The sequence below is a fragment of the Pelmatolapia mariae genome, linkage group LG3_W (genome assembly GCF_036321145.2).
Source record: "Pelmatolapia mariae isolate MD_Pm_ZW linkage group LG3_W, Pm_UMD_F_2, whole genome shotgun sequence".
NCBI classification, from domain to species: domain Eukaryota; kingdom Metazoa; phylum Chordata; class Actinopteri; order Cichliformes; family Cichlidae; genus Pelmatolapia; species Pelmatolapia mariae.
This window is the reverse complement of record NC_086229.1, coordinates 93,051,205-93,079,139: the sequence shown is the minus strand read 5'-3', so window position 1 is coordinate 93,079,139 and position 27,935 is coordinate 93,051,205. Positions and strand designations below refer to the sequence as shown.

The 27,935-nt window shown below is 41.1% G+C and overlaps 1 protein-coding gene and 1 pseudogene across 3 annotated transcripts in view; both read right to left on the bottom strand.

Annotated features, from left to right (window-relative positions):
- Nucleotides 1-27,935, bottom strand: part of LOC134625026 (NACHT, LRR and PYD domains-containing protein 14-like) — a 551,707-nt pseudogene that overhangs the window by 255,052 nt on the left and 268,720 nt on the right.
- The window catches only part of ehbp1l1a (EH domain binding protein 1-like 1a), a 46,253-nt gene that overhangs the window by 10,229 nt on the left and 8,089 nt on the right, over nt 1-27,935 (bottom strand). The window contains exons 2-14 of one of the 3 annotated variants that reach the window (XM_063470332.1): nt 26,866-26,923; nt 26,455-26,550; nt 26,315-26,368; nt 23,593-23,771; nt 23,119-23,264; nt 20,210-20,278; nt 17,257-17,319; nt 14,275-14,490; nt 14,016-14,159; nt 13,715-13,888; nt 13,531-13,590; nt 13,344-13,449; nt 2,497-2,647 (exon numbers count right to left, since the gene is read on the bottom strand). In XM_063470332.1, the coding sequence (XP_063326402.1) occupies nt 2,497-2,647; nt 13,344-13,449; nt 13,531-13,590; nt 13,715-13,888; nt 14,016-14,159; nt 14,275-14,490; nt 17,257-17,319; nt 20,210-20,278; nt 23,119-23,264; nt 23,593-23,771; nt 26,315-26,368; nt 26,455-26,550; nt 26,866-26,923 (1,516 nt within the window). The remainder of the gene's footprint in view (nt 1-2,496; nt 2,648-13,343; nt 13,450-13,530; nt 13,591-13,714; nt 13,889-14,015; nt 14,160-14,274; nt 14,491-17,256; nt 17,320-20,209; nt 20,279-23,118; nt 23,265-23,592; nt 23,772-26,314; nt 26,369-26,454; nt 26,551-26,865; nt 26,924-27,935) is intronic. The other 2 variants (XM_063470333.1, XM_063470334.1) reach the window with 2 other exon arrangements.

The window sequence follows — 27,935 nt, the reverse complement described above, 5'->3', positions numbered from 1 at the left end:
TCATCTAGGTAGGGTTAAACTGACGGCTCTCATTCTCAATCTTCTGCTTTTGGGTTGACAAACAAATGTTGCATCATAGACTACTTGTGTCACTTGTAGAAATACGTTTAAAACAACACACTGCATTTTGGGTAGAATATTACACTAAACTGTAGGAAGTTCCGTTGGAATTACTGAAGGCTTTGAAAACATGTTTTTCTCTGTTTTACTCTGTTTCTGGCAGGACCATGGACAGCGGCACTTGGAGGTTGCTACTAGGCCACTATTTGAATAAGTGGGTGTACATACAGCCCGACTAATAGTTGGCTAAAGGTCTTTTAGCTTGTTGATGGTTTATAACCATCAACAAGCTTCTGGCATAACTCTGAATATTTGGCCACTCTTCTTGTCAGTTAATTTGGTCAGCTTCCTGGCACAGACAGAGCTTTTAAGTGTAGTCAACAACTTTTCAGTAGGGTTGAAGTCAGGGGGCAGGGATGACTCAGTAGGTAGAGTGTTCACCCCCATGATCAGAAGGTCAGGGGTTCAAATCCACTGAATGGCTACCCTGAGGTACTCTTGAGCAAGGCAGCGTTCCTACACACTGCTCCCTGATTGGTAGATTCATCCTGTCCACTGCCTCACTGAGTGAATGGGTTAAATGCAGATGACTAAGCAATTTCCTACGGTACAACATCTTAAAATGAGATTGCTTTTTCTATCCCAAAACTGGTTTTGACACATGTTTGAGATCACTATTGGAACACCCAATTGTGTCCAAGTGCTACCTATGTACGTGCTGAATTGAGGTAAATTTGAAGAATTTGAAGGTAGTCCTCCTCCTTAATGTTTACATCCATTTTGTGTAGTGTACCAGTCCCACTGGCAGCAAAACAGTGCTCTTCGGTTAAAAAGTCTCACCTTTACGCCTCCAAATATATTTCTTATCATTTTGGCCAAGAAGCTCATTCTTAACCTCGTCTGGCTGTTAAAAAGGGCCTGAAGTTTAGTGGTTCCTTGGTTATTACTGAGCATCTTAACAAGTTTCCTCTCATCTAAGGGTGACAGTTTAGGTCTTCTTCCAGACCTTGACAAAGTGGTATAACTTGTACTAATGTACAGTTATTTGAGCTAATAATCTTGGAATCTGCCGTAATTTGGAAAAGGCTCCAAGAGACTCTCCCACCTTGAATCTGCAGTTCCTCCTTCTTAGATTCACTAAGTTCCTTCGACTTAGTGAACTGAGTATTGAATATTTTTGTCAATCTGTTTCCTGCACAGGGCAGCACAGTGGTGCAGTGGTTAGCACTATTGCCTCACAGCAAGAAGGTCCCGAGTTCAATTTCATGATCAGTCCAGGGTCTTTCTGTGTGGAGTCTCTATGTTCTCACTGTGTCTGTGTAGGTTCTCTCCAGCTTCCTCCCACAGTCCAAAGTCACCCAGTTAGTGGGGTTAGGTGAAGTGATGATCAACCACAGGTGTGAGTGGTTCTTTGTCTCTATGTGTTACCCCTGTGACAGACTGGCAGCCTGTCGCATCGGGACCCCGGGACGATATATTGGATGAAGAGAAGAGACATCTGTATTACCTGAGCCAATGCCATTGACACAATGTGCATTGACCACTGCAGAGCCAGAGTACCAAAGGTATCCTCAGTTATCAACCTTGCCCTTGACAGCCTGTGGTAGACCCCTTTATTTTATCCATAACGAGCTGCTTAATCCTCTGGTAAATCTAGTCGTTCAACCTTACAGCTTGCCCAAATACAGAGCCATAATATTTTCACCTCCACGCTGAACTGTGGGATGATGTTCTTTGGGTTATACACAGCATTTCTCTGTCAAACACAGCTGGTCAAGTTGATCCCATGGAGCTCCAGACCAAGACAAATTGATGGTCATTTTATATTTCTTCCATTTTTGAATAACCACACAAACAGTTGTCACCTCATCACTAAGCTGCAGCACTACAATCTTGTCCTTGACTTCTTTTGGCAGCTCTTTGGACTTGTCTATCGTGGCAAGGTTGCAGTGGAAGAAAGTGATTCTGTGGACAGGTGTCCTTTATACACATGATAAGCTGGGATGTGTCTGTAATAGATTTATTGATTGATTCTTCTTGATTGTGACCTCCCAGCCAATTGTGGGAGTCACAATTCTAGCTGGGGGTCAAATACTTATTTATTTCAATGGCATACAGATTAACTTCTAATATTTTTGGTTGGTGTTCTGTCTCTCTCCATTAGAAACAAACCATAAAAATTTGAGAATGATTATTTCAAATGAGCAACATTTAAAATTCAGCACAGGACCAAATAATTATTTCCACTACCTCATGACTGGCTTGACTACTGGTTGTAGTTTAGTCAAAGGTGCACACCTTCAAACCCAGCAAGATACCTTGTGTAAATTTCAAAAGAATTCAGCTAACATTTCTTCACTCCGAGAAATATGTTACACACAGTTATTTGATCAATTGTTCATATACAAATATAAAGGTAAGTAAGCTTAAATGTACCTCCTGAGATGGAGATGTTGTTGGTTTCCTGTCCTGCTTAAGGGCAACAACTTGTGACTTGCTGTCATCTAAGGAAGAACAACTCAAACGCTTCTTATTACGAGGCATCGCTACAGGCTGACCTGATAATTCTTCTCTTGTTTCCCTTTGCCTGAAAATACACACAAATACAAAGCAAATTATAAAAATGTAAGCATCTTTATTCTAAAAGAAATGATTTATTAGTTGCTGATAAGTTTCCAGACCATGTTGCTAATTTAAAATCATTTTTGAGTTTAGTTTCACTTTTTTAAGGGATGCAAACTTTAATGTAAAAAGAGAAAGAAAAATATATACATATCCAAGTTATAATTTACCCCCTCACACATCGTAATGCGTACTGACTAATCTTACCTGAACTCTGAACAACCTGCAGTGACAGACACAAAGCCAAAGTCCAACTCTTCATCTCTCTTTTCCTTTTTTAGGTCAATTTCCATTTGTTCACTATCTTTATTATCATCTAGATGCAGCCAGTCATCCTGAGAAGCAACAGTACTTGCAAGGTGCCTATCGGTCTTCGCTTCCTGGACTTTCTCCATTACATACTGTTCAGTTACTGCCTCTACAGCCTTCTCACAGGGATCTGTAAAAACGTGTTCGTCTGTAAAAGTCCAGCCTTCAGTGGTCTCACCGAAAGCGTGCTCTGTATCATCTCCACCTGACTGACCAAACTCTTCTTGCATTGCTGCTAGAACTTCCTTTTCCAATTGTAATGTATTGTCATATTCTTGATGAATTGTGACAAAACCTAATTCAGATATCGTACTTGAATCCAGTGATGGTGGGCCTTCCTTTGATTCCTTGTTAGTGACAGCTGAACTATCTGAGATTTCAGTGTCGTCTGGGAAAAAATCACTAAGACGTTTCTTTACTCTTGGTTTCGGCACTGGCAAACGTGAGAGTTTTACTGGAGATTCTGAAGAATTATTGTCCTCTGCTTGAACATTTTCCTCATTGGTTAATCTGCTTTTCCTCAAGTGTACACCAGCCACTACTTCTGGTTGGTAAACTGGGGAAAGAAGAGGGAGGTCTTTATTGTGTTCCTCCTCTGACAGTTCTTTAGCTGTTGAAGAAATGTGTGAAGGGTTACCATGCCTTGCTGACTGTGCCTGTTCTCCATTATAAGCTTTAGAGGCTCTCTCTGTAGCTGAAAAGTCACCAGAGAAGGTGCCACTGGAATGTATATTCATACAAGGCTTTGGGATAGAATCAGCTGTTTCTGTTAGGCTTTCAGTTTCTGCAGTCGCTGGTGCATTCTCTGACTTTTGAGGAGTTTTAATATTAAGTGCATCAAAAGATGCGTCACAAGTTATTGCTGGTTGACTTAGTTCTTGCCTATCACCAACTGCTGCTCTATCAAAGTGGACTGGTTTATCAGAATTCGTAACTGTAACATTTATATTCTGTGGTGTAATTCCCTTGTCACTCTCAATTATTGAAATCGTGGCAGTTTTCTCACAAAGCTCTGGTTTTGGGATGATATCGTCAGTTCTTTTGAGTGGGCTTGGGTAGGTAGCAGGTTGTGTAGATATTACTTCCGCATTAGCATCCTTGTTTAATGACTCCACTGGGACAACTTCAGGAAGGCACTTGACAGATGCACCATTAAATTTGGGTTTGTGGTCTCGGGTTAAACTATCTTTCTTTCTAAGAGGACGTTTAGGAACTGCGTTTTCACTGTCACACTCTTTCTGTGGCGGGTCTTGAACTTTTCTTCTTTTTGGCTTTTTTCCCCGCTGCGGTACTGAACTGTCACCTTGTGGTCCATCTGAACTAACGCTATGATCACATGAGGCTTCTTCCAAGGCAACATCCAAGATTACTTCTCTATCTTTAGTGGCATCTGTTAGTGTCTCATTTGATGTGGGCTTCTGGGAGGTAGCATTATTTTCTTCCATGCTTATTTGTTCAGGGCTTAAGAAAAACAAAGGACAAACTTCAGAATCATCTGTTCTTAATTTTGTCACATATTTCTACTGTGCATGCAACAGCCTATTAAGACAAAACCAAATCCTGATACACAACAAGTCATTAGAACAAAGCTGCACATCCAGGAAACAAAGGTTAACCTTAATATACAAAGCGACCAGTATTGCAGTTCCAAACTCCAGTGTCAGTACTGGCTGACTTTACCATCACAAGCATCCTGAGCAGTAAGCACTCATAAGCCAAATAATAGAGATGTTATCATCAAAAATGTACACACCATGCAACCAGCACTCACCCTTTTTCCAGCTGACAAGAAGACAACACCACTCTAACCTCATCCTGTTCTACCTCAGTCTTCTGCCTTGGAAGTAAACCTTCAGTGCACACTGGTGTTTGAACAGCGACCTTCCCTGTGAGTAATCTTTCCTCTGTATGCTCCGTGGTATGGCTGATAGAAGCCTCAAACCTGTCCTCGATGGGAGTGGTGCAATTTGTAAAGACTTGAAAAAACTCATCCGAAGGGGTCATTGTTGCATCCAAAGAAGAGAGAGGCTTGGGTTGGTGATCAACTTCAGCTAACCCGGAGTTCGATGGCCCCAAGATTGATGCTACAGTTTCGTAACTGAGAAATGAATTCATATATGAGTGAATGAAAACTGGAACTATGTATAATTTGTCTCCTCTATCAGCATGTAGCTCATTACAGAAGCCAGTAAATTTTGGCGATGTATTCCCATGCAAATGCAGCCTAGTAAAGTTTTCACTTCACTTCACACGGGACTACGACTACACGGAGTATTTTACAGTGGCGCCCAAGTTCCCGACATGCTGTGTACCCATGACCCGTGCAGCCATGGAGACGATGACTCAAATGGTAGCTGAGCGAGCAGGACAGGTGTTCTACACCATCGGCCCTCCGACACCCTCCCCCAGTCCAAGAGCGACGTACAGGGCTGCAGTAAGGTGCTAAGGGAGTACACAATGGGCTATGGTGGATTTGAGCTGCAAGCAGACCCTGGTTCACCAAACCTTGTGTTGACCGGGGGCGTTGTTGGAAGCAGAGTGGGTGGAAATTAAGAGTGTAGCTATCCCTTAATATCCCATAGTGCTGGTGAATTAAATGCACAGACTTAAGGCTGTGGTTAGCTCCCGACTTTCACACCCCTTAATGCTGGGACCAGATTTGACTGAATTTAGAAAGCTAATGGGTGTCTTTAGGGGTGACGTCAGTTTAATTCAATGGAATTGTATTTATATAGTGCCAAATCACAACAACAGTTGCCTCAAGGCACAGCACAGCGATAATGCAAGATCATGCGGACTCTAGCGAGATGGAAACAACGGGGCCTTCACAGGAGAACCCGCCGGTTCCAGTGATTCACTCCATGGAAGATTTTCCACTAGAGCATTCTCGTAAAGATACTACACTCAGCTTTGACCGAGTGATGAATGGTTTTCTCTGGGTGCCACTTTAGCTCACTGGGATAAGCATGCGGCCATAAGCCGTACAGCTGAAAGCAGCTGGCCCTGATTCTGACCAGTGGCCTTTTGCTACATATCATCCCCTCTCTCTGCTTTCCTGTCACTCTTAACTGTATCTATTGAATAAAGCCAAAAAAGTGGTCTGCCTAGTGCATCCTGTCCAGAATGTCTTCTGGTGAACCAGCCTGATAAATCTGTTAAGACCAGCGTCTACCACCCTGAGACTGACAAGCTGGTGGAGTCGCTGAACAAGACAAGTCAACAAAGTCAAGACAAGGATGAAAGTAACTGGTATCTCTGGCTAGACCCTCTGTTTTTTTGCGGTGCAGCAGGTGACCCAGGCCTCCACCGAGTTTTCTCCCTTTTAGTTGCCTTTTGGCAGAAACCCACAAGGAGTGTTGGACCTAATTAAAGAAAAATGGGATGAAGGTCTCACCCAGGGAAAAATAAAATTCAATACATCCTGGACCTGAGAGCAAGGCTTTAGTCCAGACATTTTTCACTGGGAGGTCTTGTATTGCTCCCTTCATCAAGCTCACAATTACTCACCAAGTGGCAAGGACCCTCTGTGGTCACACAGGGAGTGGTTGATATTGACTATGAAGTGGTGCAGTCAGACAGGGGTGAAGCCACACAAATATACCACCTCAACCTCCTAAAAGAATGGAGAGAGGCTGAAACTGCTTCTCTGGTGAGCTTGGTTAAGGATCGAGATGAGTTGGAGCCCAATGTACCAAATTCAACTATTGCCCCAGCTTACCCCATGTCCCAGGTCGACAAACTCCTAAACCAGTTAGGTACTGCTTGCTTTTTCACAATGCTGGATTTAACCAAGGGCTACTGGCACATTCCCTTGTCTCCAGAGTCTACAGAAAGAAACTGCCTTCTTCTCTTCCTACAGATTGTACCAATTTATTACAAGGGCTGGGGGCTTTTAGTCCCAGCAGGTGAGCGGGGTTGACCAACGTGGACGAGGCTGACTAAAAGAGCCAGCCTGTGGATGTTGGCACATAAAGATAAAGTGAAAACTGCACCGTGAGCACAAACAGTGTGCGTCATGTGTGTCGTGTCAGGACTACAACTACACAAAGCGTGTCACAAGTATAGAATAAACTGGACACTGAAATATCAGACTCTGTCTAGGATTATTAATAAGCAACCCATGCTTTATGCAGTTGGTTTCAGTTTGAACACTTACCCTTTGTGGAAAACACCCACAATAGCACCCACTAATCCAGAGATATCTTTTTCCTTTTCAGATAGAGAGGATTCTCCTTTTTTTTCTGTTATTGTTCCTTCAGCTTCCAATAGTTCCCAACCTAAGATTCCCACCAGCTCAGATCTTTCCAATGATTTCTTCACTGTTAGGTCTTCCTCTGCTGTCCTCTCTATTTCAGATTTTCTGAGGACCCGAATATAAAGGATTTTAAAGCTTGGCTGTTAAAACTTAATTAGCACTAAAACTATAATATCATGAAATTCAACGTCATATTTGTTGTCAGTTTACCATGCAATCTAAATATACCATTTGCTGGCCAAAGCAGTACATGTTAGGCAAACACTAAATGCAAAAAACCGCAAACACCTGCAAGAGCATCGAGCACGTCCACTTACCTATTATCTACATTAAGTTCTATGTTTTGCTTGGCACCAATTTTAAGTTTCTCTTCTGTTTAAAAGAAAAATCAAATGGATTAAAATGTATGGCAAAGAAAGATAACTCCGAGCTTTATATTAACATTACAAATGTCTCACCATATGAAAGTTCTGTGCTTGGACTGCTACCAGGTGCAAAAGAAACACCAGGATTTCCTGTGTCTTTGAGATATGACTCTGCATGAGGTAATTCTTGCAAGTTTTGCTTCTTAGTTGCAGGTGGCACAGGCATTGTTTTTGCAATTGGATTCAATTGCAAAATACTGGGGAACCCAGGAATCTGAGTGAGTTTTGGACATGATGGAGCCATTGCTACCATGTTCTTAATTTCATCTTGTTTATGGTCTTGTTTTGCAGGAAACTCTCCAATGCTATTTCTTTTATTGCGTAGGTTTTTAAACAAGATCTTGTTGAATGTTGCTCCGGTTTGTATGTTCATAGATTCGGCACTATGCCTTCTGGCTGATGGAAAACCTGGGATGCATGAAACACATGGAGCAGAAGAGTTTAGGCTGACCATATTTGGTGATTTGTTTGTAATTTGAGCAGATGGAAAACCGGATGCTCTGGCTTTTTTGGGGCAAGATCCCACTTGTGCTATCATGTTCATGTTGAAGCAATCCAACTTGACCTGTTGTGTAAGTACCACAAACATTTCTGCCATTTTCTTCTGAGGTCTTGACAAAATTGATTTTGTTTCACTTAGCCAACCTGTGCTTGGTACTGGAGTCATGGATGCAAATCCCTTGATACTTGAAGCACTGGCACAGTAAGGTACAAAACTTATTCTGGATTTAATCTTGGAATTGTAATGGGGTGCAGACTGGAATCCAGGGATTCTGGAGTTTTCTGGGCAAGCTGGCGCCATTAAATGCATAATCTCTGCATTTTGATTTGGAACATCTTTAAGAAAAACTGTCTCCTTTGGATTTTTATGCATAGATCCATAAGTATATGGATCTAAAAGCCACTGGGATTTTAAGCCCACTTTGAGTGAGGCAAACCCTGGCAAACTTGATACTTGCGGGCAAGCAGGTAGGAGAGTTAGGATATTGTATTTGGTGACAGTCGGAAAGCCTGGAATCAATGATGATCTTGTACAAGATGGAACTAAAGGAAGCATGTGGCTTGGTTTGTCTATGATCACTGGTGAGCAGATTATGCTAAGATAAGTATTCCTTTGTGGTCTGTGCATCAATAAATCCGTTTCAGACGGCCATCCCACATTCAGATGTGATTCAATCGATGAAAGTCCAGGTACAGCAGAAATTACTGGACACAAAGGAAGGAGGTTGACCATATTCAGGCCATGAATTTTGGGACATGGAACAGATGGGAAACCAGGAATACTTGAAACTTTGGGACAAGTTGGTACAAGGAAAACCATCAATTTCATTACTCTCTCATTACTTTTCATTTTGCTCTCTCTGTCCATCTGCTTTTCTTTTATTCTTGGTTCAAACAGTGGTTCCTTGCTTATTATCCAGTCTTTTGAATCATAATATGATGGAAATCCAGCTATTTGTGACAGTTTGGGGCATGAGTATGAAAGACTGACCATATCTGTCATATCTGCAACATTATACAATCTGGGATTTGGCACAGAGGGAAACCCAAAGATGCACGAATTCCTTGAGCAACTTTGTGCAAGAGAAACAATTCCATTCATGTTTTTAGGTATTTTATCGAGCTCCATTACTAACACGAGTTCCTTTTCAGTCGGCTTCTCCCACAATGGTTGATGAATGGTGTTCCAGTTTTTGCTGTCAGCTTTCTGTAATGATGGAAAACCAGCTATACTGGAGACAGTGGGGGAAGCTGGAAGGAGACTGAGCATTCTAGACTCATTACAGATTACTGTCGGTGCAAAAACAGATGGAAATCCTGGGACAGAAGCTTCTTTTGGACAAATCGAGGCAAAAGTTGACATTACCTTCATTTCACCATGGTCAAGACTATATTCAGTCATTATGATGTTGAGTTTCGCTTGTTTTACTGCTAAAGGTTTAAAATCTGTTATCCAGTTTTTGCTGAAAGGATTCTCCAATAATGAGGGAATGCCTTCAATTAGAGAGATTTTTGGACAAGAACCTAAAATGCTGTTTTTAGCCAATCCACAATTTACTGTAGTAGATTGTGGAATCACGGTCATGTCTGTTATTGAGGAATGCTCTGGACATGTTGGCGTCAAAACTCCCGGTTTTTGAATTCCATCCTTCTCTCTTAGTAACACTTCTCTTTCAGTCACGGCACTAAATTCTTCTTGTGACATCTTTGATCTGCTATCAATAACAGATTCTGAGCCAGGTATGCTGCATACATCTGGACCAAAGTGATTTATATCCACTGGACTTTTTCGAAGAGAAGCATAACTGTGTTGAGATACAGATGGGAATCCTGGATTTCTCGCCTTCCTGGGGCAAGAGCGTGCCAGTGAAACCATTTCCTTCTTTTCACTTTCATTCTTCTCTAATGAAGATGGTGGTAATATTCGCTGTATTTGAGATTGTTTCTTCCAGATTAGCTTTCGATCAACACGCCACTGTTTTTCATAATCTAGTGGCATTTTGGATGGCATGCCAGCAATGTTTGTCAATCTGGAACAGGTTCCCAAAAAATTAACCTGTTTATAGCCAGTTTCAGGCGTCACACAACTTTGCACACATTGTGCACTAGGCTGGGAAACATTTTTATCTATTTCTAGATATACGTGTCCTTCTGGGTGAAGACCAAGTTCTGTGGTTGCAATTTCAAAATCTTTTGATGACTTTTTCCAAGTAGATTCATTGTGCAAAAGGGATTCAGTTGTTTGTTTAGAAGTAGTAGGAAATCCAAATGTGCTGCTGATGGTTGGGCCAGGCAACAGTATCCCAGCTTTTCTATTTGTCTCCATTTGCGTGTCAGCCATTTCTTTCATCATCTCACTGTCTTTCTGTGGTGCTTTTCTAATTTCCTCTGTAGTCACCTTTGGTAGCTCTTCCCACAGAATGATCCTGTCTGCAGGATAACTTTCTGTAGTCATTTTTGGTAGCTCTTCCCATTGAATGGTGCTATTATTTGGAGGTTTTTGTAGTTGCTGTTCAGCGTTATTTACTTGGGTTTGGGATAGTGGTTTTGCAGCACCAATTGAACATGTTGACTGCAGTAAAACCACGTTTTCATCACTAAAGAGAAGGTAAATACAAAGTCACAGTCAATACTCTACAGTCAAGGAGGAGGATGCCACAATAATATAATAAATATATTAAATCATTTTATTAAAGATCAATGCAATTCAAGTTATCTTCATAATAATACAGTGGAACTCTGGTACAGTGTTAGGGTCACTGTGAAGTAGATATAAATCTTTTAAAATTATTTTTTAAATAGCACGCTTGAATAAAGCACTGTTACTACTCTTTGTTCCTTTAATAACTTCATAATGTCATGCATGGTCATTCGACAAATGCATTTCACAACAAACAGTCCTTTCAGTACTAAGACACCACACTCAAGAACTGCACCCCACAAACAAAGCACCAAGTCACAACATTTTGCCTAGATGATTCCACAGCGACTGTGCAACATTTTTTTTTGTCATTTGTTCTGACTTTGTTGCAATGCATAGTCTTTGATTACTTTTTTATTTGCTTTATATTCAGTGCTTTTAGCTGCAACCCGTGTCAGTAACATCACTATTGCTGGACTAGTGACAATAACAACAACTGAAGCTCATCTCATAAAAAGAGCATAATTAATGGCATCCAGAGCAGAGGTCAGGTATCACGCTCACATATACTTGCCTGCTCTCACTGTTTCACTGTTCCTAGCATACCAGTAATACCATAATCTGACGTAATGGCAACCAGTGACTCTGAAAGTGACTTCAGTGATCTCAGCTCCTTTGGCAACACCCTCTCTCCTTTGTAACATTAACTTACTTTATAACTTTAACAACCACAAAAAAGTTCAAAACTACACAACTGATTCAAACTACAAATAAGAATTCTGCCAGCTGGTGTTTAGATGTAACAATGCATCACATCACTGCATCACAACGCAAAGCAAGGGACTAGCAATCACAAATAGTGGCCTGTCAGGAATTGAGTGCCACATTTCACAATTCACATTTCTAAAAACAGAATCAAAAAGCAGAAGTTTCAAAAGCTCACCCAGAAACATCACACAGGGAACTTAAACACTGTTTTTAAAGCAACAGCTTCATCTTCTTAACATGGAATGTAAAATCAGATCTAAAATCTGATTGGTCTGCCTTTTCTCATGACTTTCCAACCCCGTTCAGGTGAGATGATGGTTGATTGACTTGAATTTCAGAATATGATCTCAGCAGCCTTGATGGGAAAGGTTTATGACTTCTTATGCAGCTTGATTAGAGACAACATATCAGGTGTAACTCCACTTGACAGAAACCTTACTAAAGAAATGTTCTTTCAGTGGATGTTGTTGACCGTTTCCTTGAGGTGGATCTAGCTGCTCTGAGGTAGAGCAGGTCATCTACTAAGGTTAAGGAAGGTTAGTAGTTTGATCCCAGGCTGCTCCAGTCTGCACGCCAAATATCTTTGGGCAAGATACAAACTCCAAGTTGCTCTCCGATGCGTCCATCTTTCCAAAGCATGCCACACATTCTGTGAATTTATTTGGGACTGAAATGGCATGGGGCGGTTTTTATATATTGTAATAAAAAATTGCATCAAGCTGCACAAATTCCTGCTTGAGCTCACCATTTGTACAGCTTTGAAGTATATTTGTATTTATTGCATTAATTTATTTTCTTGATCTCGAGGCTGTTTTCTTCATTCTTTCTTGTAGACCACAATGTTGCTCAGTAAATACATGTTCTTCTTACAATTATGACACTATTATCATTTATTACAAGCAACACTTCCTGAGTCACATTAAACATTATGTAATAAAATAAATAAATAAATACTTTTTTTCTATTCCCCACCAAAATCATCTTCTTGTGTAACTCTTTACAGTTCAGGTGCTATTTTTAAATCACTTAAAGTAAGTCCTGTTTTGACTACCTCCACTTGTAAAGTTGAATACTTGCAGAAAATAAAGTAAATGTGTGTTTTTTCTGTGCAAGATTTCCCGTTGACGATCGCTGCTCATGTGAGCTGAGTCTCTGAGCGGCTTTCAGCAGGTTATTTGATGAATACATCGTTTCCAGGCCAAAAAGGAAAATCTAAGTTGTGCGGTGAGACCACGAGCATGATCGTTGTTTATTTCAAAATTCACTGGTTTGTTTCCTAAATTTGTCTCACATGGACAACAGTGAAACTGATGCGTAGCATGCTAGCATGTCATTTTGTTACACTGAAAAATTGGGGATTTGTTGGTCACACAAACACAATCTTTGCCCACCTCACTACTCAGATTTGTTTCACTGTGACTTTGTTAAAAAGTGAAAATCCAATTAAAAGTTCTGACAAAGCACAAACGGAGAGAACATAACTTCCAGACAATGTTGTATACACAGCAGCTTCAAATAAAGTGGCTCAGAATTACATGAGAATATAACCTTAAAGAGGAAAAAAAGTGTAAAGGCTTTTCATTTTTATAGGCCAATTAAAAAAAGATAACTACACCTCATGAAGTACTCTCGAAACTACAGTTTGATAGATCCATAAGCAAAAATGTTGTGATATGGGAACATGGATTATTGCTTGACGATTGTGAAAACACAGCAAATGTTTAGAAGTCCCAAACTCAAGCAGCCTGCAGGGCCAACTTACCCTGCTGATGCTTTGGCAGCGTCGAGTCCAAACGCTGTATCTCTTTTCCTCTCTGAAGCTCTGACCTGCTCTGACCTTTGGCTGGCTGGGCCTCCAGGGTTAGAGGCTAATAGCATACAGTTCAGAAAGTTAGCCATGCAGTCCGTACTGTAGGCCTTACCCCACTGAATGCTGACTTAATGCTTACCTGTGGGTGCTGTGCACTGGTTATCCTCTTCATTCAGAGTGGTCAGCTGTCTTTTGAACTCTGATAAGAAGGAAAAGCAAAGATACGATTTTACAAATCAAGCTAAAAAACGAGGTTCATGCGCCATCACGCTAGCATAGCGGCTACACTCTTTTCTGTGCTGAACCTAACCATGTGCATGTACCTGCATCATGTTCACAGACTGAAAGAGAAGGAAACACATGAGCAGAAGAAAGATGTAGAGAAGGTGAGGCGGTCTCTAATGCAGATGTGACCTGAGGTTTCCAAAAAGAAACATATCCAGACCCTCCGCTGGGTTTCTCATCTAAAGGCTGAGCAGTGGGCAGAGAAGATGAAGCTGACAGGAAAGAAAACAAGAAGGGAAAAACAGAGACGAATGAAAGAGACAGAAGTACAGCAAGCAGCCTCTGATCAACATGGCAGAGTACTGGTCTGGAGCTGGGTTTAAAGTAGAGCAGAATTACATGGCATCTCTAGTCTCTGCTTTTTCTGCAGAAGTGCAGCTTGTCCAGGATCACTGACAAAGGGATGCAGAGACGTAGGAGAGTGGGCAAGCTGTGCTAGAGGGACCTGACATTTAGGAGGCCTCCATTCAGTCTGCCAGGAAGCTGGAAAACAAAGGGGAAAACATGGGAGGACAGAGTAAGGAAAAACCACAGGTAAAGATAAAGTAAAGGGTGGAAAATATCTGCTTGGTCTACACTTTAATCTCTGTCCCTTTACCTGACTCTGGGGAAAACGGTAAACTTGTAGGTTTGATATGGGCAGACCCCATATCAGACTCTAGCAGAGGTGGGGCAAGCTTTTCAGAGGTGGAGCAGGCTTTGAGAGCAGGACGTGGCGGAGGTATGGGGAAAGAGCTGAGCAGAACTGAGGATGATGTGGAGGAAACAGAGGAAAAAGAAGGACCACTCTGCTCTCTACGTGCACTAGGACAGGCTGAGGAAAGAAAAGAAAAGAAAAGAAAAGAAAAGAAAAGAAAAGGAAAGGAAAGGAAAGAAAGTTATCGCTGCATTATTGTGATAATCAAAACAGCAAACTTTTCACATGTGAAAATATACTAAGGAAGTCAGGTAAGCTTACCTGTGCATGCAGAGTACTACATATAACATCTGCTGCATGACACACTACTTTGTGTAAAACACTACATTTGGCAGCAGTTTGACAACTTTCCAAGGTTAGATTTAGTTTTAGTATTTAACAGATGAAAGTATTTATTCTACAGTTATTTTCAAAGCTATGACATCAGAGCTCTGTCAGTGCTTAATTTAATGATCTGTTCTCAAAATAGATTCAGATCAGTAAGTCTCATTCTCAATATGAAAACTATACTTCTAATGATGGGTCCACACAGGAAGTGACCAGCAGTGACGTGGGGCCAGAGGCCACTGAGACAGGAACAGCCTGTGAAGCAGTGGGTCAACTTTATTTATGAAACACTTTAACCACCTACCAACATGCTCGGCTTCCCTCTATCACATCTCAAGACCAAACTGGTTTCATCATAGGAAGACGTGGATTCTTTGTTTGGAATATTCCCTCTCTCAGGCAGAGATCATCCTTTCTCTCCATGCATAGAAAGCCTTCCACCAGGTAGAGGGATTATTCACATTACAGCCTGCTTTCTATCATCTATAAAATTATTATACTCATCTCCTTTGGCATCTCTGCAAACCAACAAAGATAAATCCCCGTTTTGTTCTCTTCAGTCTTTGCTTCATTTACCCAGCTGGAACAACAGTATGATCTCACAGGTAAACAGATTTTTAAGTATCTTCAGATTAGACATTTTGCCCGATCTAACCCGATCGATTTCTCACATCAAACACCAAAAACTCTGCTCAACAATATAACAGAGGACCTTGGATTGGATGGGAATCAGTTCTGAGAAGAGTTCGTTCATCATCCCTGTGTGCAAAGAGAAACTGCTGAGATCTATCCTGATTTAAATCCCATATGTAGGCTAGATATTGTCCTCGTCTCGGTAAATTCTGGACGGAGATATTTAAAACACTTTTCAGGTTTTTGGGACTCCTGCCCGTCCCGTCTGGCCAAGAAAAATGCCCAACAGATTTATTTTCCCAAGTGGACCACTACAGTTTTTGTTATACTGGTCCACTTGACTGTCATAGTTCGTTCAATTTTTATTATTTAGATTTTATTACAAACAGGACTGGGGGACAGGAAAGAGAAAGACGAGGGGAAAGAGAGAGAAAAGAAACTGAAAATCTGTTCGATCACCTGCTGAGAAAACGAAACAGCACAGCAGGGAAACCACAGCACCAACCAACATCAGTTACAGTGAGTAATAAATATCCAATGTTACTGAGCAGCATACAGAGCTAATAATGCATGATATGTTTAGAGGCATCAGCCAACCACAATAGTGTGTGTGTGTGTGTGTGTGTGTGTGTGTGTGTGTGTGTGTGTGTGTGTGTGTGTGTGTGTGTGTGTGTGTGTGTAGGTGTGTGTGTGTATTCAGACGGTTTCTCCATGTAAGTTTCTGTGACAAAGTGGTTAGGCATGAACTCATTTACCACTTGTCCCTTAACCATATTGATAACTTATACCGTAACACCGGTCAGTCAGAAGTGCCATCTTGATGCCGGATCCGGGCCAGACCTGTTTTCTGTTTTCTATGAGCCTGGTTCACATAAACCAAACCACAATCGAGCCAGATGTGGCATGCCATCACATAGACAGTGCCATCTATGCCAGGCCTGGCCCATATCTAGATGACATACGTCTTATCATGCCAGAAGTCAGCCAGCAGTGACGGCTTGATACCAGATCCGGGCCAGACCTGTCTGCTATGTGGGTATAGGGTCATGAGGTCACTGATTGCATCACTGGGTGTAACCAAATGAAGGTTTTTTCATTTTGTATTGTTTATTTTCTTTAAAGTAGCCTTTTGAGTTGTATTGTATGCAGTGTTTTACTTTTCAAACCATTTAGCTGAGTAAATGAGTTTGTCAATTTCATGCATAATCTTATTCCTGTTCTTTGTTTAGAATTGTATTGTTTGGTCTGACCTATTTGTTTCAATGGTAGAGACTAACGAGGTTCAGGTGTGGGTAAAGTCCTGTATAAAGCAAGTGGGATTTTTTTATGGCAGAATGGAGATGCCAGAAATAAAGTATACTGAAATAGTCTGCTGATGCTGTTTACTTATCACCTTCCTTGCTGCTTACGTTATGCTACCTCACAGTGTCTAATAATCGGTGTGGGGAGCTAGAGGGCAAGGGACCTCGGTCCTGAGTTAAACCTTTCTCAATTCCAAGACAAGAAGCAACTGCCAAGATAGCCAGGATAGCATTGGCTGGATAGCACACCACAGGCAACCTAAGACAGGAACATCAGCTGCTAGCCACCAACTAAAGTAACAAAGCAAAGTATCACTTCCTGTGTGGACCCACCTTTAGTTTACCTGTTGCTATCATATTTTATGTCCTTTATACATTCTATGGTATGTTTGCTTAAATGGATGTTTTTCCCTGAAGTGCAGCATTAGCCTAAATATATAAATACCATTTTACATGATGCATCTACTCTAATGTCAATACAAACAGAGCAGAACGGGATTCCTTGCAAACAGCTTTGTTTTGGAAAAAACAAACATGTTTCCAAGGAATTTGAGGATTGAGGGAGATAGAAAGATGGATCAGAGGGTAAAGGGGAATTTTGAAGAAATTAAAGAGAGGAAACCTTGGGCCTTCCAGCCTTCAGTTGAAGAGGAGCCAAAATGGAAGCTTTGGGGCCTTTGAGGAGCTGAAATGTCCAGGAGACGCCAGCAGAACATGTCCAGGAAGTGCCAGAATCAGAAGAGAAAAGGGAGCAGTGTGAAGATAAAAGACAAATAACGAGAGCAAGTGAAAATATGCAGACTGTTAACTACACTACAACCAGAAGACAGGATTCACAGCGTTTATGAAAATGCACATGAGAGGTGAACGAGAGAGTGCAGGCAGTGGAGATGAGTTTGATGGCAGGAGTAGCCTAAAGTTGGGAGTTTTCAGCTTCACCTCAGTTATTGCAGCATTAGCTATAACAGTGACTTCTAGCATTATAACAGGATATAATGAGAAAGAAATATCAACTTGATAGGGTGAGTTGTAGTTTTATCCTAATTTTACTAAGAATAGGCGTAAATCCATGAACATACACTCCTTTAACAGAAAGTGCTTCAGCTCTGCAACTGGTGCAACAGATGCATTGACGCATTAAATCAAATGCAGATAATCTCTTTAAAAATGGGCTCTCAGGGTCAAAGAGAAGAAAGGGAAGCACACAAAACTAGTAACATCTGCTGACGAGTACCTGATCCAACAGTGTGCTGGAAGATTTTGGGGAGTACAGGAAGGTGAGAGTGTGTAAAGGCTGGCAATGAGTAGGCATCGGGAGAGGGCCGAGCTTGCTGGGTAGTGCTCGGTGGTTGTGCGTGGGGTTGCAACAAGAAAGATGGAACAGATGGATCAGGGACTGGCAGTGACAGTAGAGGATAAGATGGTGCTGAAAAGGTGGAAGAAATGCCAGAAGACCTTTTCCTATCAGTCTCTGAGGTCACTGAGTGAAAGATATGACATGCACAGGGATAAGGGAGAAGATGGAAAATAAAGAAATGAAATAAAGGTCAGCAGGAAACAGGAAACAAGCAGAAATGTAAAAACATAATGACATATGTACTCCCAAACTGGCTCTAATAAATAAAAAGGTCAGGTTGGACACTGATTTTAACCCATTAAATCAGTTTTAGGCCAAAGCTTTAGGTCAAACTCTTGTTCCAGTGGCGCAATCGAAAAATTGCAATGGTTTCTAAAAGCACCAACTCTGTGCTTTTCAGTGATATTAGGGTCAGTATGGTCCTCCCAGACAAGGTGCCACATCCAGATTTTGTCAAATAACACAGAAAACAACAAAAACAAAACAATATTTAAAAAAAACACAATAAAAAGAACCAAAATGCATTTAAAATGTCTGTTTTCTGCAGAGCTCAGTCACACTGACTCTCTCTTCTTTCAACCAAACTTTAATGCAGCACCATGCCTGGCATTACCGTAATGACTCTAATAAAACTGAAAAGCAAAAAATCGCTGCTTTTATTTATTTATTTTTTCATTTGAGCAAATGTTTCAGGAGTTACAGATGTTTAAAAACACATTGGAAAATGCACGGCGACAGGTTAGGCTTTAGATCAGGGGTGTCAAACTCCAGTCCTCGAGGGCCGGTGTCCTGAAACTTTTCCATGTGTCCCTGCTGCAACACACCTGAATAAAATCATTAGCTCATTTGCAAGACTCTGTAGAACTTGGCTGCATGGATGGCGATTCAGCCATTTGATTCATGTTACAGCAGCTCACGAGTGAGTAAACATGGTGCTATAAAAACACTTTTAGTTGTACATTTTTTCAAAAACGTACATTTACTTACATTTATTTAAATTTACTGAGTTTAGGGGTTCTCTAAAATTATAAACATCCTTTCTCAGAGTGAAAAACTAGTTCATGCATTTATTACTTCCAGGCTGGACGACTGTAATTCATTACTATCAGGATGTCCTAAAAACTCCCTGAAAAGCCTTCAGTTAATCCAAAATGCTGCAGCAAGAGTCCTGACAGGGACTAGAAAGAGAGAGCAGATTTCTCCTGTATTGGCTTCCCTTCATTGGCTTCCTGTTAAATCCAGAATTCAAAATCCTGCTCCTCACATACAAGGTCTTAAATAATCAGGCCCCATCTTATCTTAATGACCTTGTAGTACCATATCACCCTATTAGAGCACTTCGCTCTCTCACTGCAGGCTTACTTGTTGTTCCTAGAGTATTTAAAAGTAGAATGGGAGGCAGAGCCTTCAGTTTTCAGGCCCCTCTTCTGTGGAACCAGCTTCCAGTTTGGATTCAGGAGACAGACACTATCTCTACTTTTAAGATTAGGCTTCAAACTTTCCTTTTTGCTAAAGCATATAGTTAGGGCTGGACCAGGAGACCCTGAATCCTCCCTTAGTTATGCTGCAATAGGTGTAGGCTGCCAGGGGATTCCCATGATGCACTGGGTGTTTCTTCTTCAGTCACTATGTGTTAATAGACCTCTCTGCACTGAATCATACTTGTTATTAATCTCTGTCTCTCTTCCACAGCATGTCTTTATCCTGTCTTCCTTCTCTCACCCCAACCAATCACAGCAGATGGCCCCGCCCCTCCCTGAGCCTGGTTCTGCTGGAGGTTTCTTCCTGTTAAAAAGGGAGTTTTTCCTTCCCACTGTCGCCAAAGTGCTTGCTCATAGGGGGTCGTATGATTGTTGGGCTTTTCTCTGTATGTATTATTGTAGGGTCTACCGTACAATACAAAGCATCTTGAGGCGACTGTTGTTGTGATTTGGCGCTGTATAAATAAAACTGAATTGAATAGAGAGTCTTGCTAATGACATAATCACTTTATTCAGGTGTGTTGCAGCAGTGACACATGAAAAAGTTTCAGGACACCGGCCCTCGAGGACTGGAGTTTGACACCCTGGTTTAGAGGGTTAAAGGAAAGTCGCAGATGCATATATGAAAGTGGGTTTTTGTGTTATTTTTAAGAAAACATATGTGAGTGTGGAAAGTGGAAGAGAGGAACTGAAAGGAGGAAGAGAAATGATAACGAATTCACAGAAGTGAGAATTACCTGTGGGGCCTAATTCAACTACAGGCCTCCAGGCCAGATCATGAACTCTTTCAGTGGAGGAAGCAGAGGCTTTTGTATGAAGAAAGAAAACAGCAGGCAGAAAGATTAAAAGAATGGAAAGCACATTTTATATAGGAAACCAAAAAGGAAGCAGCAACAGTTAAGGAATATAAGTTCAAAGAGAAATAGAATAGAGAGAAGGGGCATAATTTCCTCCCTCCAACACGAGTCTAAGCTAAAAACAGTTTCTAAAATGCTTCGTTCATGTGGCATTGATTCCATATCTACCAGAAACAGAACAAATGTGCCATGAAAAAAATATGTGCCCTTTTCAAGATTTCTTAGTTTTTTCATATTTGTTGTTACAAATCAAGCAAATTTTAATATCAGACAAAGATAAGGAGAATAAATACAAAATACAGTGCAATACAATAAAGTTACGATTTCATTAAAGCCATCCAAACCTACCTGGCCTTCTGTTAAAAAGTAATTGCTGCCTTTATTAAATCATGAATTAACTGTGACTAACTGCCTCCAAACCTAATAACTGGTTGTGCCACCCTTGGCAGCAAGAACTACAATCAAGCGTTTGCAATAACTGGCAACAAGTCTTTCACATCGCTGTGGGGGAATTTTGGCTCACTTCCTTGCAGAGTTCAGACTTTTAGCAGATTGTTTCTTTAGTCATTCAGAGGTGGACTTGCTGGTGTGTTTTTCAGATCATAGTGCTGCTGCATAGTTCGAGTGTGCTTGACTTTCCTGCCCTGAACTGCTGGCTGGAGATTCTCTATTATTCTCTATTATTTTCTTAAAAGTCTTGGAGGTCATCAAGTAGTTTTTTGGCTAATGCGAGACGAGTCGTTGAGTTCTTTGGGGTCAGAAGTGGGTTTTGCCTGGGAACTCTCTCATGGGCCGAGGCAGGTGAGGCCTGCAGTTCTTTAGATGCTGTTCTGGATTCTGTTAATGCCACCTGAATGAGTCGTGATTGTGCACTTAAGAGTAATATTGTTGTTATAGGCCGGCCACTCCAGAGAAGGATCGCCTCTGTTGGTTGGCTGGATTCCCAAACCCTTAGAAATGCCTTTGAAACCCTTTCCAGACTGATAGAAGTCAATGACTACGTTGCTCAGCTGTTCTTCAGTTTCTTTCAGTCATGGCATGAAGTCCATCTTTTATTTAGTCAGCATCACTTTGTCCTGCAGGTTCTAGTCAAGTGATTTCTTGATTCCTAGGACTGGCAATAATTAGGCCTGAGTGTCACGATATCTTACAGCATCCTGCCATGCAACTGCATTTGTCCCTAACCATCAGGAACCCTCACGTTAACTTTTATCGAGTGGAAAAAAGTTAACGTTCATCCTCCAGCTTCACTGTGTTTATGTTATGCTAACATAGCTGTGTCGCTAGTGATCACGTAGCACATCATTATACACCAGCTAGCCCAACTTCAGTAACCCTACAAACGTCACTGCTGTTTAGTTTTCTGTCTTCATTTATGTTGGAAGTGATAGCAGAGCTGTACGTTTGAATTTTTTCAGAAATCTCTCAGTCAGAACATGCTATATCATGTTTGGGTGGAAGCTAGCGAGCTAACTTCCTGCTAACTTCTAACTCTGTTAAGTGTAACTAATCCTGTTTTCATGGATGCCTGGATGTTAAACTTAATTGTTACACCTGGTAAAGCAGCAACGCTGATGATTTTATTAAAGATGAAAGAATCTAGACAGTTTTTAACTCTCAGTGATGCCGCAGTGTTCGTTTGGCTTTGGGACCTGAAACCAACGGAGTTTAGGACCCAGATTCCTCCGCGAGGCTCCTGACTACGGTAGCCGTAATGCTCCAACAATCCATCAAGCGGTGCGGCTTCGTAGCTTACCAAAGTCATACTAAAACATTTTTGACAGATATTTGAGCGCCGTGTAGCACATAAAATCGATTCGAGGTCAGTAAGCACAACCAGAATTCATACATAAGGCGCACTGTCGATTTTTGAGAAAATTAAAGGATTTTAAGTGCGCCTTATAGTGCGGAAAATATGGTATACAGAAGAAAAGAATATATCGCGATATATATCGTTACCGCACGTGCTTCAAATTATACCACGATATGGATTTTAGGCCATATCGCCCAGCCCTAAATGGGAGTAACTACTTGTTCACACCGGGCAGGTAGATCTTCTTAGTTTTTAATAAATGATTCATCATTTAAAAGCTGAATTTTATATTAATTCAGGTCATCTTTGTCTAATCCCAAAAAGTTCATTCTGTTTATCTGGACGTCACGTTTTCAGTGGGAGAAATATTTCATTACTCAAACATGCAAAAAAACCCAGAAGAAATCAGGAAGGGGACAAATACTTATGGCACTGTATGTATTAATTCTGGTATTGTCTTTTTAGATAGATATTTGCACTTTAAATCCAATATTTCTAGCTGCAAATTTTAAAACCTAAAGGCATGCATCGACTCTTGTAGCTGAAAATATTACAAAAACAAAAATCACTTGTAGAACTATCTAAGATTACCTCAGGTATTTATCCTAATTCATCAGACCAGACCACCCTATTTCATTGTCTCATCAGCTAGTTCTGATGCTGTCTGGCCTTTTGTAGGTAATTCTGCTGGTGAACATGTACCAGCACTCTGACCAGTACATATCCATGCAGTCCCATATGCAGCAAACACAGAACCTGAACTTTTGGAGATGATATAACCCTGTTATCTAGCCATCATATCTGGGCCTCATCATTACATTTACTATCTGTAGTCACCTACTAAATGTGTGATACAGATAAACCACAAGACATCGTTTATCTTCCAGGCTTTGCTTTTACCTAAAAGTTGAGTATTTTGTCTTCGGTCATTTTTAGCCTAGTTGAATCAGTGCACAGGTATCCTCACAAGTCTTACCTGTAACATAAGTAATTTGTCCTGTTCCAAAGTTTGACCTTCTCTCTTCGCTGACTTCATCGTCGCTGTCATTAAAGTCATCCAGATTACCAATATCATTCTGTTTTATGCTCATAAGACTGGCCAAACTCTGCATGTCCTCATCTCTGTGATAAAAGACAGAAATCAGCAGACATCACTACTTTTATCCAGCTCCACTAATATTTTCACATACCTAACAGAAAGATTTAGATTCAATGCAAAGTTGCTGATGTCACACTAGATGTTACACAAACTGCTGATCTGAGCGTGCTGTGCTCAAATGTCCTGATACAAATTTAATCCAACAGATTTTTATAGACCACATATGGCCATAATCCACCCAGTAAAACCTCAACAACTTGGACATTACATTGGAAATCTACAGAGAAAAGTAATGTTCACTGCTCCTGGAACGTCATAAAAAATAATAAATAAAAATGCTTCTTGACTTACGTGGCCTTGCCTTCCCTGAGAAAGATGCAAGACAGGTTGAGTTTCAGTGTGGCTTCCACCACTTTCACAGAGAGCGGTTTGAGCGTCAGTGTTAAATCATACTGAGCTGGTGTGGCACTTGCATACTTCTTCATATTGACATCAGCTGATGCCAGCACTTTTTTACATCCTTTTGTCTCCTGATTAAAAAAAAATAGAGTTCAAGTTTGAATACACACACATTCATTAATCCCAAAGATAATTAGTCACCACTCAACAACAACACATCTCAAGGTCTAACCACATACAGTATGACATGCTGTAACATTGCCCCCGCCATCTTTTTACTCGAAATATTTGTATTGAGTGATTATGGATACAGTTTATGAAAAAAATGAAAAGAAAAAGGGAAACACAAAAACTGGTTACATTGAATACAAAACAGAGCTTCTCATGTTAGAAAATAAGGGGACGAAAAAAAAAGAAAACAAACAAACAAACAAAAAATTAACAAAAAACCTAAACCCAGGAGGGGCGATCAATACTAACAAACCCTTTCCTTACACAGAAGTTAGCTGCAACACCACTGAGCTTCACGTTCCCATTAACACAGACACACATCAGACCTCGATGGAATAAGCAAATCAGTTAGTCAGCAGGAACATCCTTAAGGTTAGGTTAGAGAAGTTTGTCAGAAAAAGACCCCAGATTTGATCAAATGTGCCCTTTTGGTTCTGGATGGAGCAGTGAGATCTTTTCAAGACTGAGACACGACATGAGATCAGCCACTGAACATGGGAGGGCGGGGCAGCAGTCTTCCACCTCATCAAAATGGCACGCCTAGCGCCTAGTAACATCATGTTACTGATGTTGAACTTTATTTTGTTCACAAGGTTAACTATTAGAGTTGCCAACCGTCCCCTAAAAAACGGAATCGTCCCGTATTCAGAGAAAATATTACGAGTTTCGTACTGAGGTGAAAAGGAACGCGATTTGTCCCGTACTTCAGCTACAATGAAAAAGACACAAAGCTGGATTTATTCTGTGTCTTTGCTGCACAGCTGCCTCTTCTTCTCTCATTCTCTCCCCTCCCTCTCCTGTTTCTACTTCAATCATTAAACTGATCAATGATCAGCTGATCGGCTTTTCTCTCTTGTTTGTTTATCACCCACTTCGCGCCAGAAAGAGGAAACCAGCGGATGTCGCGCTAAACAACAGCAGCACGTTTAAGCTTGATCAGCTGTTGTTAGAATTTATTTAATATTAATTTCTAGTATCAGCTGATGTTTGCTGGAGCCACAGCTGTAAAGCTGCTGGTCATGATATCAGTTTGGTTATCTGGTGAGAGGAAACATGAAGATGAAACCAGGAGATGTCCTTACTGAATCATCAGAGCTCAACAGGTGATGGAGAAACAGGTTTACCTTTTAGGTGACATGAATGAGTTGAAGGGAAGTTATGAACTGTTTCTGAGAGACAAATAACACCAGCATCCTTTTTTTATGTAGCTGACAGCTGGTAACTGTGCAGGGGCGGGTCTAGCAAAGTGTTGCCAGGGGGGCCAGGTAGGGCATTAACAGGGAAAGGGGGGCACAAAGAAATACTTTTCTTTCTTATTCTCATTTAAAATGTCTCGCTTTTAAAAAAATAATTATCTGAGTCTTACAACAAACGATTGATAGATTGATACATATATACCATCAGAACAGTGTACATCACTGTCACAACAGTGTTTGTTTTCATTCAAAGGCTTTATGATTTTTCCTATAATGGCGGGCCGGTCTCTAGTCAAAATGCCCGGGACGATTTTTTGTCCCAGTCCAGCCCTGTATGCAGCTCATCTGCAGTCTGGTGTTACCTACATCTTCCTATTCAGAAGGCAGAATTTCCGAGTTCTGAGTACAATCGAAAGCACCACGACTGCAGTTTTTGTGTTGGATGTAAAAAGCACACATGACGCTGTGACGTAGGCTAGAATCATGGCGGCGGTCAACGACGGTCCAGGCGTGGGATTTCTCTCGTGGAAATGTGCACATTATCTTTTCCTTTCTATTGGTAGGTGGCACAGTGCACTTGTGGCCAGTAAGCAAGCTAGAAGACTGGCAATCTTGCTGGGTATCCAGTTACGGAAGCAACACATTAACAAGAGAATTCTGAGTAAAACCAAAGTTACTTTCCCTAGTAACTAGTTACTTTGAAAGTAACGAGTAACTGGAAGTAACTGAGTTACTTTTGATAGAAGTAACTAGTAATGTAACTAAGTTACTAATTTAGGGTAACTTACCCAACACTGATTGTAGCTCATTTGGATTTAGATAAGTGGGCCCTGTGGACTACTTTGAATTGTAGTAGGGAGTAGCACAGAGCGACGTGGAGTTTACCAAAGTAAGGAATGAATCCCAGACGTCATCGGACATAGATACGCCCAACTCCCTCTGCCCCCACCATCTTTGATAGGGGATTCGGTGTGCTTTGGATCCTAAGCTGTTCTGTTTCTACTTTGTACTTTTCTCGTCCCATCATTTCGGTACTAGTTAGTCACATAATCATCTTGCTACTCATAGTGGCTGGATATGGTGAGAGCATCTTCTAATTTAGCGTAGTTTGTTGTTCTTCCATTTTGGTCCCGTGTCATTACCACAGAACACCTCTATGTCCTTTTAGCCAGGTAGCCAAGTTTCAGGCCCCAAGTGTTTATGATCATACCACAATATGAAAGCTAGCACAAAAAGATCAGACTTACATTCTCAATAACAAAAGTCCATTCTTTGTCTTCAAACTCCTCTGCAGTTGGTTCCTGTCAATGCATAAATAATTAGCTGAATGACTAAATGACATATTATATTCCCCATCTATAATCCATATAATTAATCAGCTCCATACCTTGAAGAGTGTGACCGTGATATCCAAACTCTCTGGAACCTGCCAAACCACCAAGCCTCTGTAGGGGTTCTGAATTCCTGGCTGCCAGCTGTGCAGCTGACAGAACACAGAACAGAAACAAGACGCATCAAGAAAAGGCTGCAAATCACTGAAGTGGATTATATCAGTCCAAAATGGAAAATGTGGTACGTTTTAATTGCTAGGCAAATGGGATGTGCAGCCTTCATGTATTAGGTCAAAATATTTAGTAATGACTAATCCCAATGTAAAAACTACACCATCTGTCAGATGCTCACTTAGAAACACTGGTTGTATATTATGACAAGTCAAATTTTGTTCTTAAGTAGCGCTGGCACAACTAGCTCCTTTCACTGCTTTGTAAAGACGCTCGTTTGTTTCTCCTTTTATTACCTTTGTGCTGTGACGTCTGCTCCTTCTGATCCACACCACTCTCAGTTTGTACGGTTGCCTGAATAACAGCAGAGCGTATGTTGTATTTTACTGTATTTTACTGTATTTTACTGTTTCTGGCAGCATACAGTGAGTACATTACAGTAACAACTAACATCCTTTTTCAACACAGACTGTGCAACACTGTCTTACACACAGATAAACAAGTTAACCAGTTTCTGAATGAAAGTTTGACTTTCACTTCAGTCAGACTGTAGATGTTTTAGTGTAAATGCCTCTCCAGTTTCATGTTGGTAACAAGTCCCAGGCTGTATGTGAAATCTATTTTTTTGACAATAGACACTGACTCTGTTGTGAGAAGAAACACTGGCATGTTTTGCCTGTTTCATTGCAATCTGTGTGGCAATGATGATGGCATCTACGATTTGCTCAGACCTTGTGTAAAACACACAAGGACACACACACACACACACATACATGCCAAACACACAGAGGAACACAGGACAAAGACAAAAGGGGAACCTAAATGGACAAGAAACTGAAACATACGAGGGCAATCCCAAAAGTAAGGACTCCTATTGTTTTAGAAATACAAACAAACGTTTATTTTCCATAATATTTACATCATTTTAAAGCTTGACGACCTGTTTATTTTTCTACATAATCCCCATTTCAGTCGATGCATAGTTGTAGACGCTGTGCCCATGTCATAGCTGCTCACCACCGCCCCCGCAGAATCACCTTCCAGACAAATGTTCTTTCAACTTTGGGAACAGGTGAAGTCCGGAGTGTAGGCTGGGTGGGTGATGAAGTTTCAACCAAAGACTTGCAACAGAGCGACAGTTTGACGGGCGACGTGTGAATGCTTACGCTCTTCTTGCTCAGCATTCCTCTTCTCCAGTTCTGAAATGCCCTTCTGAGTTTTCCCAGTGTTTCACAGTACCAGCCATCAAAGTCAACCAACAAAACCCCCTTTCAGTCCCAAAACACAGCTGCGCACTGTGCGTAAGCATTGTCCATGACACCACGCGTCCACACGTCGCCCGTAAAACTGTCGCTTTGTTGCAAAA